This window comes from Ursus americanus, chromosome 8, assembly GCF_024610735.1.
Source record: "Ursus americanus isolate L20-20 chromosome 8, mUrsAme1.1.p, whole genome shotgun sequence".
Lineage (NCBI taxonomy): Eukaryota > Metazoa > Chordata > Mammalia > Carnivora > Ursidae > Ursus > Ursus americanus.
In genome coordinates this window covers 8,382,003-8,396,506 of record NC_142134.1, presented here as the reverse complement: position 1 = coordinate 8,396,506, position 14,504 = coordinate 8,382,003, and the positions used below count along the sequence as shown (strand labels likewise).

The window sequence follows — 14,504 nt, the reverse complement described above, 5'->3', positions numbered from 1 at the left end:
AAACGTGTACAAAGCCAGTGCAAACACACAGAGAGAGCACTGTTGATAAGCTAATTCTTTAATGTTAAATGCATTTCAAAATAACGTTTGGTTCATTGGTTTTGTGTCTCGTTACTGAAATGCTGAATAATGCATATGTTTTCCAATGAGCTATGCAGAAAACTTTCTGAGATGCTGGAGTTACTTTATTTCGAGGGTGGTTATGGGCATTGGTATTACTCAGAATCCCTTCACTGAGGATTTCTAATGAAGTGAAATTGTGCTTTTCCACAGGAAGACCAATAATTGATGTAGTGCAGGAGAACATGGGAGAAAGTTTGAGCGAGGCTATGCACAGGTCATTACTCTTGCTAAATGGCACACTGCAATGCTATTATTGCAGCAGACAGCTGTGGTTTAGGAATAACCGTGTTTGTTTGAATAGTATGGAATTAGATAAAAAATTTAAGCTCATCGAGTGTTATAAACAATGTAGGAGTGTGGAGTCGAATACGGGCTCCCTGGGTATTTTGTATTTGGTTAATACCGACTTCAAAGACACTCTTCTACGATTAGCAGAACCACGGGCTTGCTGCTGTTGTAGGGAAGACACGAAAATCGGTTTCAGTCATTTAGAATTTGCATGAAAAAAGAATGTTTATGGAATTTTGTCTACATGGTTTTAGGAGTACCTTTTAAAAATGTATTCGAACTTCAGAAACCCCTCACTAAAGGCCACGTATCCAATGGCAATCTTGTGGATAATACATTTCTCTAGCGTTACTCCACTTTTCCTTTCCCTCCCCACAGTGTCTAAGGCAGATGGGCAAACTCATGATGGAGTGCTGGGCTCACAACCCTGCGTCAAGACTGACAGCCCTGCGTGTTAAGAAAACACTAGCCAAAATGTCAGAGTCCCAGGACATTAAACTCTGAAGTGAGGTGAAGAAATAAGCGTCTCTGGAGAAAGCCAGTAGATATTGTTCTGTTTGTGGGCAGAGCAAAAGATGTTCCGGAAGCATCCACAGTACAAGCCTTGAACATCATCCTGCTTCCCAGTGGGTTCAGCCTCACCTCTCAGGGAGCAGCCTGGACAAAGAGAAGTTCCCAGAAACACGTTCTCATCGTGTCTGTTTGTAGGAGGGAGAAACCGCTTGGGTAACTCGTTCAAGATATATGATGCATGTTGCTTTCTGAGAAAGCCCTGTATTTTGGGATTGTCTTTTTTTTTTTTTCCAAAAGATGCTTTAATTTTGCCAAAATAGAACAAATGTAGATGTTTTAAGGTTTATACTATTATAGTTTAAGTGATAACAACGAAAGTTCTTCCCGGAAATTCTGCTGGAAGGTAAATTTTAAAATATCTTTTTCCATTAGTGAAATTTTGTTGCACTCTGCACACCAAAAGACAGTCTGTGGAGTTGGAGAACATAGAACGGAACTCCTCTGAAATTCTCCCCGCTCCTGCCTCCTCAGACCGCTTGGGCCAGCCCTGCTCTTGGGGGGCCGCCGCAGCAATGTGAACGCACCTGGGCACGAGCGCCACCTGGCTGGGGCCACATTTTGGGATTCCTGCAGGTGCCCTTTTGTAGCTTCTGACCAGACGGAACAAATGAAGGTTTTATGTGACTTATTAGGAGTAGTAAGTGTCGATGCCTTTCTTCAGAACCACTTTGTGCTTCTGACTCTTTTAAGGCATTTCTGTCATGGTAAAATCCTTTTTATTACACACAAACAAAGGTGTTTTTTATGTGCAGAGAATTGACCCACACATGGTTCTGATCTCTCGAATGAAAGGATCGATATCAAATAAAATTGCCATCAGTTGTATTGAAAACAAGGCTCTTTGAAATAGAGATCATTTGCTCCCGTGTCGTAAGAAAAATGTGTCAATAGGATAGAGGATGAGGGTGGGGTGTGCAAATGGCCTGTTACGTATGTGGAAGAGCCAGTCTCAGAAGCACAAGGGAAAAGGACACATACCTTATTTTGTATAGATGACGATGGTTTTTTTCTGTAATTGTCTCTTTTGTGTCTGAGTGAAGGGAAGGAGAGAAAAGCATGTCAGGTTAATTTAACTAAATTTTAATTAAAAAATATAAATATAGCCTCCAAATGGGACAGCGGAAAGAGCTAGTGGAGGCCGCAAACTATTGTAGCTGCTGTGATTTATTATTCTAAAATAGATACGGATCGAGCATGTATGTCTTACGTGGTAATTTGACATCTTAGAGGAGTGCTGACTCAGTTTATTTTATTCTCGTGATGTTCAGTTCACTTTTTAATTTATTTATATATTTTTTCTTCTCTGTGCCACTTGTGCAAAACATCTCCTCACCTATTCAATTCTGCGGGGTTTTAAACTTTTGAGGAACGTGAGTCAAATCATTGACAGGGCCAATATTCCTTAGCAACAGGAACTTAAAGCTCAAAGTTGTGCGCACCCCTCTCAACTGTGTTCATTTACATTTCCTTTTCTTTGGTTTTCTCCTTTCTTCAAAATGCTGCAGTGTTTAGTAAAGAATCGGGACGTACTTCGCTTCGGTCTTTTTAAAAACGACGTTCCTTCCAGAATACTCCAGGGGGCACTGTTTTATAACACATTTTCACCACTTGGTGCCCGAAGGATAGAGGGTTTTTGAAAATTTGACAGCTGCGCGAGAAATGAGAAAATATTCTCCTCACTTCTGAGGTAGGCTTGCAGCTGGTGACTTGTTCATCCTGAAAACCTCCTAGAGCACAGAGCGGTTGTGAGCTCTGTGTAAGTTTGGGAGAACAGGGGAACTGGTGTTCTCCATTCTAAGCATTCACTTCCAAGTGCTTCAAGCTGCATTTTTTTTTTTTTTTTGGAATAAAAGGTTTCTTAACCCTTGAATAGAAACAGAATTTCTGTTTTTCAAAGATCACAAACAGTTGTTTCCAAATATAATTGTAATCAGAGTGCTGCTTGTAGTAATGCTAAAATCACCTGAATAGCAGTGTAAACAAATGGTCCTTTCCCTTGTGTCAAATTGCATTCTTTGTGGTAGCTGAGAAGGAATTATATGCCTAGAACTACGTGTGATAATCAGCTGGGCCGTGGAGGGAAGCTTCAGTGCCTCTAATTTGATTATCTACAAACACATAAGTTAACATGGATGCCAGTTATGTGGGGACATGCTTGTTTCTTGGTTTTCCCTAAATTTAAGTGAGGTTCGGTTTGCTTACCTCTTCGATAAAAATTTGTGGGTTTTTTGGGCAAATTTTTATACATAGATAAGTTCAAATCACAATATTTTGTGGGGAGGTGATGATTTGAAAGTAAATTAGATTTTTAGAGAGGTGTTGGTTACAATGGCGAATGGGAAGAAATTAAAATAGAATCCAGATTTCTTCTATATTATTTGTTTAGTTGTTTTGGAAAAATCTATAGCTTACTTTCTAATTCTCAACCTGATTTACTCACTATGAACATTAAAATTATTCTTGAGATATTTAAAAAGATCCATTTAGTTATTAGAGTCTTCCAATGAGACAGGAATTTATTTATGAGATTTTTCTTTGTGTCTTACCCAAATCCGCCTTACTGACGGAATTCTAAATTGTTCTTTAACAGACTACCTACTTACTTCAAAATAATCCTTTTCAGTTTTTAATTTTCAGTAGCTCAGAAGTGAATTTTATTTTTATTTTTTTGTTTTGTCTTTCAATAGAATAAGGGGGAACCTGGAAATTAATGTAGTCAATTGCTTCCTTTCGGGACTCTTTCAAAGACTAAGATTTTTCTCCTAATCACTCCCTCCCCTTCAGGGAAATCCTAAAATATTAGTTGTTAGCTAATATAAGTTTTATATACTAAGATGTTCAGGTTTATAGTTTATGTATGTGTGTATATATTATATAAATATATATGTATATATAAATATTATGTTCAGTTTGGAGTCTGGCACAACTCCATTATGTGGATTAGAGAGTAAAGTATTATGGATGATAAAGTACTAAATGAAACATAATATTTATTTATGAAAGCGTGTAGTTGGTTAAGTCACTAGTGACAGTGCTATGAACATTGTGTATGAGGAGACAGGCCTTTGACTCCCGGACAGCACCACTCTGAAGTCACTAGTGACCATTCTTTTTATTCTTTAAACATAAAGCTTCTTAGAAAACATGCCAGGATCTTACTCACAGGGAATCCTCTGACACATTGCACTTGTTATGTAGTCAGGTATAGGAAATACTGAATAATGACAGAATTTCATGTTCCTGCGACTCATGCATATTCATCAGAAATTACGGTGGTTTGTGTTGTTGGTCTGTTCTGATTCTTCTTTGTCTGTGAGCAGAAAGGCACTGAAAGAAGCCGAATTTTTAAACTTGAATAGTTCTGTAGTTATAGCTCCATAGAAAACCCAGTGACAGAGCTGTGGGAATGAAAGAAGTGGTATCAGAAGTGATTTAATTTAGCAATTATGATTCGTCTTGTAAAACAAAACAAAACACAATGCCATATTTTTTGGAGAGAAGTTGGCAGTATATAAGGGGTTTTGTTGTCTGTCTGTTTCAAAAGAAGATTCATTTGTGTTCTTTTGGGGAACCAGTGCCTTATTGAATTTGTATATACTGTAATTATTCAGGACTAGGGAACAAACAATTGTATTTGTTACAAATTGTATATGGCTTTGTTTTAACATTCCCCGAAATAAAATGGTTCCTTTCTCCCCTTGGAAAGCACATGTCTGTCATCTTACAGTTGTGTCTTTTTTCCATCTTTGAGAATATCACATTGGGACCAGGCAGGAAGGCAGCCACGAAAGAGAGCGATGCAGGTAAGTCTGTATGTTTGGCGGCGGGAGAGCAAGAGAAATGGTCCGATGGCTTCTCTTTTCTCTGTAATTAGGAGGCACAGTCATGAGAGGGAGGGGAAGGCAGGCAAGTCAGTGGTCTGGGGGCAGCGAGGCAGTTTAAAACTGCACCGTGGACAATTACAGCCAGTCGGTTATGGGCAGCGCCCGTGGGACCGGCTGGGCGGCTTCGTGGCCGACAGGGTGGCCGGGGGGTCGCCAGGCAGCCTGTGTGGAGCCTGTCTCAGCCCCTCGGTTGTGGCAGGAGGCCTGTGTCCGCCTCCCAAAGGCCCCATCTCTGTCCCTTGAGGAGGAGGGTGATGCTAGCACCGGCTGCCTGGAGCACCGCCGAGGCTGAACCGGTCCCGGCGGCGGCGTGACGGCAGCGCTCGCCGCTGCTGGAGATCAGCTCTTCGCCCCGGGTCGTAGGGCCACCTTTCTGTCATTTCTGTCAGCCCCCAAAACGTAAGCATGGAGACCTCGACAGCCGGCTTCGCTCAGGGGGGAGGGTGCGCAGGCCTGTGCAGCAGCGGATCGTCCAAACGTGGCCTGCCGTCTCCGGGCGATGGCTGCCGTGGCCCGGAGTCAGGAAGGGGTTAAAGCGGGGCAGCTGGTGGGTTGAGAGAAACCGGGTCCGGCACAGAGAACCCTGCCGGGGTTGAGGTGGCGTATTAGCAGCGACCGAGAAGGGGCTGCGGCCCGCGTCGGCCTTCGGGGGGCAACAAGGCTAAGGACAGCTGGAGGTGTGAGCACAGCAGTGGGGGATCTCTTTAGAGGACAAGATGGTTGGTGCCGGAAGAGGAACCCCGAAGTCAGGCCTTTGTGGATCCCGGAGGTCCCGAGGATGGTAGGCGGTCTGAGGAAAGGAACACGACGGCACAGTTCCCCAGGGCCACCGGAGAACGGGGAGCGGGAGAGGGGGGGCAGCCGGTGAGGACGGGGCGCAGCGTAGAGACTGGGACCCCAGCACCCAAAGCTCCACGGCGGGGAGCCTGAGCCGCCCGGTGCTGGCTTTGTGAGGTAACCTTTGGCTCTTCCGCTGTAGCTTCATCTTTTTCGATGGAGTTGAAATCTCCAGTTCAGCCATAGGATCCAGTTACCTGTCGTCACTTCTCCCTTAGTCGTGACGAACGGTCGAGTGTGTGACCCTCGCTTTAAATCTGCCTGAAGCCCCCGTCTCCCAGCCCTCAGGAGGGGCAGTTTCTCAGCGTTGGTACAAGTGCCCTTCGCTCCGGGGACCACACCTGAGCCGGGGGGCAGGTTGCAGTCCGTCGAAGGACACCGCCCCACGCAGCTCTCTCACTGAGGGCGGGCGCCCTTGGACTCCGCTCGGGCTCCAGAGCCGCTGTCCACGCACACTCGCCCTAAGGGGGTGACCGGGTGTCCCGTGGCAAGTGACCATGTCTGCGGGCTGGCCTTTGCTACAGCGCTGGGCATGCTGTGTGACGGGCTCACCCTCATTTCCTACCCAGAGTAGTGCAACTGTCTGCAAATGTCATTTGAAATCATCTCTCTCGGGCCTCCAGCTCCTTCTATCCACCAGCTCCCCAGGGCCTCTGATGCCGCTGTTCTAAGACTCTGGGTCTCCCCATTAACCGCTCATTGCTATCACCTGGGGGCATTAACTGCTCTTAACTGCCTCGCCACAGCCTGGATCTGTAAAATCAGGATCTCTGGGGTTGGGAGGCAGGCACCGATAGTCTCTAAGGCTACTCAGGTGATCCCAACGTGCAGAGGCTTGAGAAGCAGATTCTAGAACCTCGCCCTGTCCCCGACGGAGGTTGTGATTACCATCCTTGCAGGACCTAGGAGCTTTTCTGTGCTACTGAAGAGACACAGGGTGACTCTTCACACAGACGAGTGTTTGGTTATAAAGAAACAAAGGAGGGGGTGCCTGCGTGGCTCTGTAGGTTAAGTGTCCGATTCTTTTTTTTTTTTTTTTAAGATTTTATTTATTTATTATCCCAGAAAGAGAGAGAGAGAACGAGCACACCCACAAGCAGGGGAGCGGCAGGCAGAGGGAGAAGCAGGCTCCCCGCTGAGCAAGGAGCCCGACGCAGGACTCAATCGCAGGACCCCTGGATCATGGCCTGAGCTGAAGGCAGATGCTTACCTGACTGAGCCACCCAGGTGCCCCAGGGTCTGACTCTTGGTCTCAGCCTAGGTCCTGATTTCAGGGTTGTGAGTTCAAGCCCCACATTGGGCTCCACAATGGGCATGAGCCTACTTGTAAAAAAAAAAAAAAAAGAAAGAAAAGAATAGAAACAAAAGAGGTAGTACTCTCTGTTGCTTATAAATATAATTTATTACCTGTTTAAAAATTCTTTCTTACATTTTGTACATGTTGGCTGACAGAATAAATGCAGGCAATTTACAAACCAAGGGACTGCAGGAAAAAATGGGAAGAGGCAGCAGGGAGAGAGAAGAGCCCCACCCACGGCGGGCACCCCTCACCTCCACCACCCAACGGAATGGAGGAAGGGATGCCCAGAGAGCACTCCTCCGCCAGGGATTTTCTAGAAAAGGAATTGCATAGAAGATACAGCAAGAGGGAACTCCACAACAACAAAAGAAGTGTTCCATATCTGAAAAGCCAAAGTTGTGTTGTCGTGTTTCAAAAAGAAAAGTGACAAAGCACAAAATCTCAATCCGACATTTCTGCAGTTGAACTTGATCCAAAGGGAACAGCGGGTGGATGACACAGGCTCTTCACCAAGACTGCTGGGGTTTTTTCTCTGACAAACATTGTTTGTCTTCTTTAGAAAGAGCAAAGAGGAAGGCCACCAACTCACTACAACTCAACATTAAACTCGATGAACACATCCAACACTGGCACCCAACACATACCCAGTGAGGGTGCTCCCTGCAATTGGGCTAAATGCGTTCGGCCTGGGGGCAAGGGCTTCACTACCAAGAGCAGGTCTAGGAAAGAGTGAAGGGGAGAACGCAGATCACTCACTCAACTTGTTCTGTTTGCTGTCCTCTTTATCCCCGAGGCCGGGAGGGGTATGCACTTGAACTCACACCCCCACGATTACAAGCGTCACATGAGAACTTTAAGAATATAGAAAGGCAAAGGCATTTTCTACTGGCTGTCGATTTCTCACTCTTTTAAGCTGTTTTGAGACAGGTTTGTTTTAACATGTAGAAGATAGCTCAGGTTGATTCCTGGATGTTGCCTCACCATAGTGCCGAGGTTCAGAGGTCAAGGGCTCATTGACTCCTAGGCTACCCCTCAGCAATACCTGCCTTCAATTCACATTCTGAACTCCAAAAATGAGGGTTAGTCCCTCCTGGGTCAGTGCCATCAGGTTCAACAGCAGCTCTGATGGTGCCAGTTTCAGCAGATCTTTGGGATTGAAGGGTGACACATGGAACTTGAGAATATTTATAAGGGACCCTGAAGTCTGATGGCCTTAAGCAATTTGTCATTTTGCTGAGGCACAAATCTGAAATGGCAAGTGAAGAGGCTGGTATACAGCCGCAAACACTTTGGCTGGTGGGCAGCCAACTGTATCTTGGGGCAGCTTCCTCGTTTGCTTCTCAACAATGGGTGGGCCCCAACTCTTGTGATGTTCTGCAGAGATTCCCAACTAGGGATTCCAGAAGAGCTCTTCAGTACCCGAGAGTCTAAGTATACAGCCAGCTGGGAAACGGCCTCGTACAGTTGTATGGTTTTGTGTACAAGTACGAGTTCCTGTTGGTTTGTCCCAGTGATGCCTCCCTCAACCTTTCTAAAATAGGCCTAGGGGCATATATTACATTTGGTTGAGTTGAGACCATTACTATCCCACCACAAATCAATACAGGGAGGGGACAACCTACCGGAAAAGCTGGGGGCCATGAACTCTTTTGAAGACAGATTTTTTTTTTTTTTAAGTAGGATTTCTGACAATGGGGGCAACCACAGGGCTAATAAGTCTGACAGATCAGGAAGTAAATTGTCAGACCTAGTTCGTGGGGGAAAACCTACCCAGTGACCTACAATGCCATCTCCCTGCTTTTCAAAAATAGCAGGTTTCAGGCATGAATTCTGGAAATACTTATGACTCCATTTGGGTAACTTGACCTGTATGGACACAAGTTGAAATTAACATTGGTTGCAATGTATTTATTTCCCTTATGCCTTATTTCATTAAAAAAATCATTACAGACGCAAGGGAAATCTTTCAAAGTGATCATTACAGCCAGAGATTATACAAATAGATTTCTTAGGGTAGAGAAACAGCACTTCATTGCACAGAGGCTAAGTTCTAAGGTATTTTAGTCAACATTAGCTCAGTAAGGTTAAAAAAAAAACCCACAAAAACTAAAAACCCAAAGTGTAATAGTTGGTCCTATGAGGCACTCGGAAGGTAAAAAAATGTTTTATTACCTTGAGATAATCAATAATAAAAATATTTTTCATTGGCTCTATAAAATCTAATGCTCACTGACCACTATCATCTTTACAAATAATTGGCTTTAAGCAACAACATTCGGATTCACAAAAGCTCCTCTACTCTCAAAGAAGACGGGTAAAACCCAGTTTCATTTCAGCTGTTTCCATGGTCATCCTTTCCCTCACTGGCCTTGCACTGATATGAAGTCTCCACGTGACACAGAGAACTTATCCAGAGCAATGGCTCGACAAAAGCTAAAGCTTTTCACCTTGAAGACTGAAAATTCAACATGTAAACTTTTTCTACTTTCTTTACACTCTTCTGCAGGTCCTCATATAGTTTTTATTTGCTTGGCCCCATGGGGGCAGACCTTATACTGGCAAAGGCTTGTGAATTCTGGGAAGTTAGTGATCACCTTCCTGGCTCCCTTCCTCACACACTGACGACAGAAGTGGGCCGAAAGCATGGCCGCTGTGGTCCTGACAGTGACAGACATGGGGATACGTAAGACGAGAGCCTCGTTTGCTCCTTTCCAGAAGTAAAAAGTCTCGATTCCATCATCTGAATACTTACTTTGAAGGTATCTAGCTTAGAGGAGAAATATCTTTTAAAACAATTATGGAATGTCTAATTTCCAGAGTGTCCTAAACTCAGACTCCGTGACTTCTTCCTAAAGAATGGCTCTACTGGTTGAAAGCCGGGAAAGTAAAATCCCTAAAATAATTGTATATATGAAAATGGGGAACCGTTTAAACAGTTTAATACTGGATACCTCACCCAAAATCTTGCCCTGCCTTGGAAAAACTTGTATTGCTCATGTGAGGATGGGGATTTTTCCTTTTAGCGGAAGTGAGTGACCACGTTGGAGTCCACACAGTTTGTGAAAAGGCTGTTAGCTGTTACATGTCTGTCATCACCATGTGTCCATTTATCAATTCTAAATCCAATTTCTATTCCTTCCAGGTCACTCTAAGGAAAGCTGAATGAATGTGGTGAGAAGAAAATGAAAATATGGTGAAACCTCTGTCTTTAGACAGCCAAACTCAGAAGAAAGGAAGCTTCTTTCTAGTCCTGGGTTAGCAATCACAACTGCTGCTTCCTTAGACACAGTTCTCTGATTTGCATATATAAAACAGTTCAAAGTGGATGCTTCTTAAACGTTTCCAAAAATAAATATTAGAGAACTAAAAGTAAGGAGATTCAAAACACATAAAGCCCAATCAAAAATGTAAATGTTCAAAATGACAACTCCTCAGAAACTGTTTTACACAGATATTTGTGTATTTTTATCATTTCTATTACCAAAAACCAACTAGAGACCTATCATGTGTGAAGGAGTTGATGACATACTAGCTTCAGTGTAATTTTGGTATGGGTAATTTAAGTAAAAGAGTGTGACAATAAGAAAACTATATATTTGAAGTGAAAATTTACCCACAGCTATCTGTCATAAAGGTCCTGTTGACTCTAGCTATTAATTCCCTTTGTCAACTTTTAGTGACTTCTTGTTACACTCAGGGTAGGTTGTGTCGTGCACCACTAGATGGCACCATGCACAAGTGATAGGTGGGTTTTCCCATCCAAAGGAAGTAAGCGCGTCCTTCCCCACAAGCTGTATGGAAGCCCTGGGAATCAAGGGCGGTACGTGTCACAGGGAATGATGAAGTGGCTCTCTATGAGATGAACTGTTGAGTCTGGACCTTCTAAGTTTGAGAGCAATCGAACAGCTATTATTTTACTCCAAAGGAGAAGGAAATCAGAATTCGTAGTGAAAATTATTTGACATAAATGGTGTGTTATACGTAAGGGAGTTGCCATTCACTTGATGGGGAACATAACAGGTTCTATGACAGATGAGTACCTCACTTAGAAGGAATCAACCACTTTTCCCTTTTCACGAGGCATGGAAGTTCCTTTGAGCATCCTTCAGATTTCTAATTCTTGATTTCCGCAGATGACAGCTCCCAAACCAGTAACGATGAGCAATCTTGAGAAGTTATTTCAAATGGAAGTAATGGACAATAGCTCTCTTTCCTCCTCCTTTTAAAAAAATATCTATATGAAAATCTTTTTATGTAGAATACAGTGTTACTATCTTTTGGTCAAATATGCATTGGTACAAACATTATCCACTGAACTTGTTTATTACTGCAAACTCTTCCTTTCACATCAGCGTAACATATATTTATGTGTGATGCACGGATGGCGTGAGAGAGTCAGGTCATAGAATAAATGCCTCAAACAGGAGATAAGAAACAAAAGGGGTGAGAGAAGAGGCTCCATACCAGAGTATCAGTAGTTCCTCAATGAAGAGGATGGAGGAGTCTTGGGAAATATCAAGAAGTCACCAAAACAGAAGAGGAAATACACACGTAAAGAAGGGGGAAAATATATAGAATGATATCGAATTCAACTCCAGTCAGCAACCTGTATACCTCCAGCCCAAAAGTCAACCACAGCCATGTTTCGAAGGTTCTGATTCATCCACATGGGTGCTTGTGTTAATTGTGGCTTGGCTACTGGGCTGCTGACCCTTTATTTCCCACTTGCTGAATGAACTGAGACCCTGCGTTAAAACAAAGAGCCTGTGACAGTTCTAAGGAGATACCATAGTTTACACAAAGTAGTCTTTTGACTGCTTCTCAGTTAATTTTTTTTAATTTAAGGAAGTCTGATTACAATAATAGAACATAATTTGCAATCAGTCAGGAAGGCAAGTGGTCCCAAGAGAGGAAAGAAAATGATAATAAAGGGTTGTCGTCTCTTGGCGAGAGGCACAAAGACAAGGCTTGAAAGCGTGACAAACAGGTTACAGGTTAGAATCGTCCTCTTCCGAGCTGGAGCTATTTGGAAGGCATACTGTAGCCTGGGCAAGAGACTAGCTGACTCTTTAAATGATCCGGGTCAGAGTCCATGGTGGTCCTCAGACTGATGAAGGAGACTGGAGACATCACAGTAGGGGTCCAGCATTTTAGAACCTTGACAAGACCTACTACTTCCTCCCCTTCACTTGACATGTGAGGGACCTGAGGTCCAGTGAGGTGAAATGACTTTCCCAGGGGAACACAGCTAGACAATGACAAACCCAGAATGAGAACCGGTTTTCCAGCGGCCAGCTCAGAGGCTGTTCCTCCACGCACACAGCCTCTCAAGTAGACAGAGTACCCGGGGGGGGGGCGGGGGGGAGTCAGTGCGCAGTCACAGAAACACAATATTCGGCGAACTTCAGTAGAGAATGCTTCTCACAACAAGAACTGGGGGAGAAAGACCTTGCCTGAGCCAGCTGAAAGAAGAGACTGACAAAGCCAGTAAGCATTGACTATGTTTCTGGGCCAGAAGGATGCAAGAAAGATAAAAGGTCAAGGAAGCAAAGCCTGTTTAATTAAACTGGTGACCACGCCCACCTTATTACGTCAGAAGGTGAGGCAGGTCTAGTCAATATCTAAATACTAACAGTACTGCTAACAAAAACAGAAATTAAAAGAAAATCCTTTTACTAGAATACTTGTAAATACTCATCAATAATAATAATAGTGATAATAATAATAATACCTTTTTTTATAAAAAAAAAAACAAAACTTCAAATTGCATCTTACAAACACGTATGCGGTGAAGAAATGCTTGTTTGTGTGGCTGAACATGAATCCCGGTCTTCCCTGCAAAGCTACAGCTTTATTTCCAGAGGGTGACCGGATGGGTACGTACCCTCAAGGAATAAGGAATCTTAGTTCTTTCTCCTTTATACTTAGATTCTCCACTTCCCTGATACAAACAGTAACACTGGTTCTACAAGTTCTAGAAACAGAACACCGATGGGAGGATGATCTGAGACACTTGATGTGCACAGTTTGTAGCAAAAGTCTGTGATTTCTCTGTAAATTACTAATCTGAAATAGACACAACAAACCGTCCACAGCTTCAACTTCAAATGATTTAAACAAAAATAGAACGAGCCATGGACAGTGTCTGCATCCCTGTCCAATTTGATGTAAACAACGTTGTAGAAATCGGGTTTGTTAAGAAAGTTTATCCATATACCTGGATAGCAATAAAAAGCGTTTCCTAGGAAACTGTAAGATCCTGTACCACACAGCATACAGCCCAACTAAGAGGAAAATTAGGTTGATTTCTAAATTCAAGGTACAAATTTATACAATTGTCCTTAAGTCCTGTGATGATGTCCGGGTGAAGTGGGCATGTCTGTCAGCAGTCGCGTCTGCTTTCCTTCTCTCTCCCGCTTGCAGTCTTGCCTGTGAAACTCCTCGGTCGTGGTCTACTCTGGATTTCCTTCTCAACGGCGATGCCCTGGACGGCCACAGCCCCCCGGTGGGTTCCCGTCCTTCATTTCCAGTCCCGGCCTGGGTCAATACTGCCCTTCGGCTGCTAAAGACACTACCGTTTCGTGTCTTCCCATTTCTTCCAGGACGGCCGCCAGCATGCTCAAGTTTCCATCTGGGAAGTTCTGTGCCTCCCAGAGATCCAGGATTACGCCAGTCGGGCTGGATTTGGTGGCAAAGTAATTCAAGTACCTGTAATTGGGAATGGGAAAGTGTGCTGAATGGTGAAAGGCACAGATCTGTTTTCTCTGCAGTTTGCACTAACTCCTTCCGTCTCTCCGTCTGTCCTTTAAGTATCCGGCTCCCACTGGAGAAGCTGTGGTTTACAGAGAGCCGTCCTAAATAACTAGCACACACTTAATTAGATGAGCCCCAGACAGGGGTTTTAAACAGCGATGTTTACCTTTGTTAACCTCAACTCTGAGTAAGATAATTTAAGAGACGAGATGTCTCTGGGTCATATCCTAAACAGGAAATCAAGACACTTAGGTTTTCTTTCCAGCCCCCGCTCTGATCCTCTGACAGGTCATGCCACGTCTTGCGCTCGGCAGTGATGGCAACATGCCACAAAGAGGAGGCTCTCGAGGTCTCTTTATAACTCAGTGTCAATGCGGTGATTAGCATGTTAATTAAGCATCCAGCGGTAGGTCTTGCTCAACAGGAGACGAGGAAAGACAATTACCTTAAGTGAAGGGATGTATTATTTAGGGGGCTTTAGCCCATCAGCTTTGCAAAGTGGATCACAAAACTCCATACTGATCCTGTCTGATAAGCCCTGAAGCTCTTTTGACGATGTGTTTGCAAGACCATGGTGCAAGATACAAAAAAGAAGCTTAATACACAGCTTTGCAGAATGAAAAGTAAATGGATGGCTGAGAAAAACCAAACCAAACCAACAACAACCACCAGCGCTGCCCTAAGTCTAACAGTTACCAGCCACAGAGCTCTGTGTCTAACAGAAACCAGTCCCGAAGCCTGGCCAC

The 14,504-nt window shown here is 43.9% G+C and overlaps 2 protein-coding genes across 11 annotated transcripts in view; one reads left to right on the top strand and one right to left on the bottom strand.

Annotated features, from left to right (window-relative positions):
* BMPR1B (bone morphogenetic protein receptor type 1B) overlaps nt 1-5,126 on the top strand; it is a 381,259-nt gene extending 376,133 nt beyond the window's left edge. For 2 of the 7 annotated variants that reach the window (XM_087863972.1, XM_087863971.1), the window contains exon 11: nt 790-5,126. In XM_087863972.1, the coding sequence (XP_087720098.1) occupies nt 790-915 (126 nt within the window). In that variant the 3' untranslated portion in view covers nt 916-5,126. The remainder of the gene's footprint in view (nt 1-789) is intronic. The other 5 variants (XM_087863970.1, XM_045792149.2, XM_045792136.2 and 2 more) reach the window with 3 other exon arrangements.
* A 6,697-nt stretch (nt 5,127-11,823) lies between these two features.
* UNC5C (unc-5 netrin receptor C) overlaps nt 11,824-14,504 on the bottom strand; it is a 341,321-nt gene continuing 338,640 nt past the window's right edge. For all 4 annotated transcript variants that reach the window (XM_045792166.2, XM_045792163.2, XM_045792156.2 and 1 more), the window contains one exon: nt 11,824-13,713. In XM_045792166.2, coding sequence (XP_045648122.1) covers nt 13,548-13,713 — 166 coding nt within the window. In that variant the 3' untranslated portion in view covers nt 11,824-13,547. The remainder of the gene's footprint in view (nt 13,714-14,504) is intronic.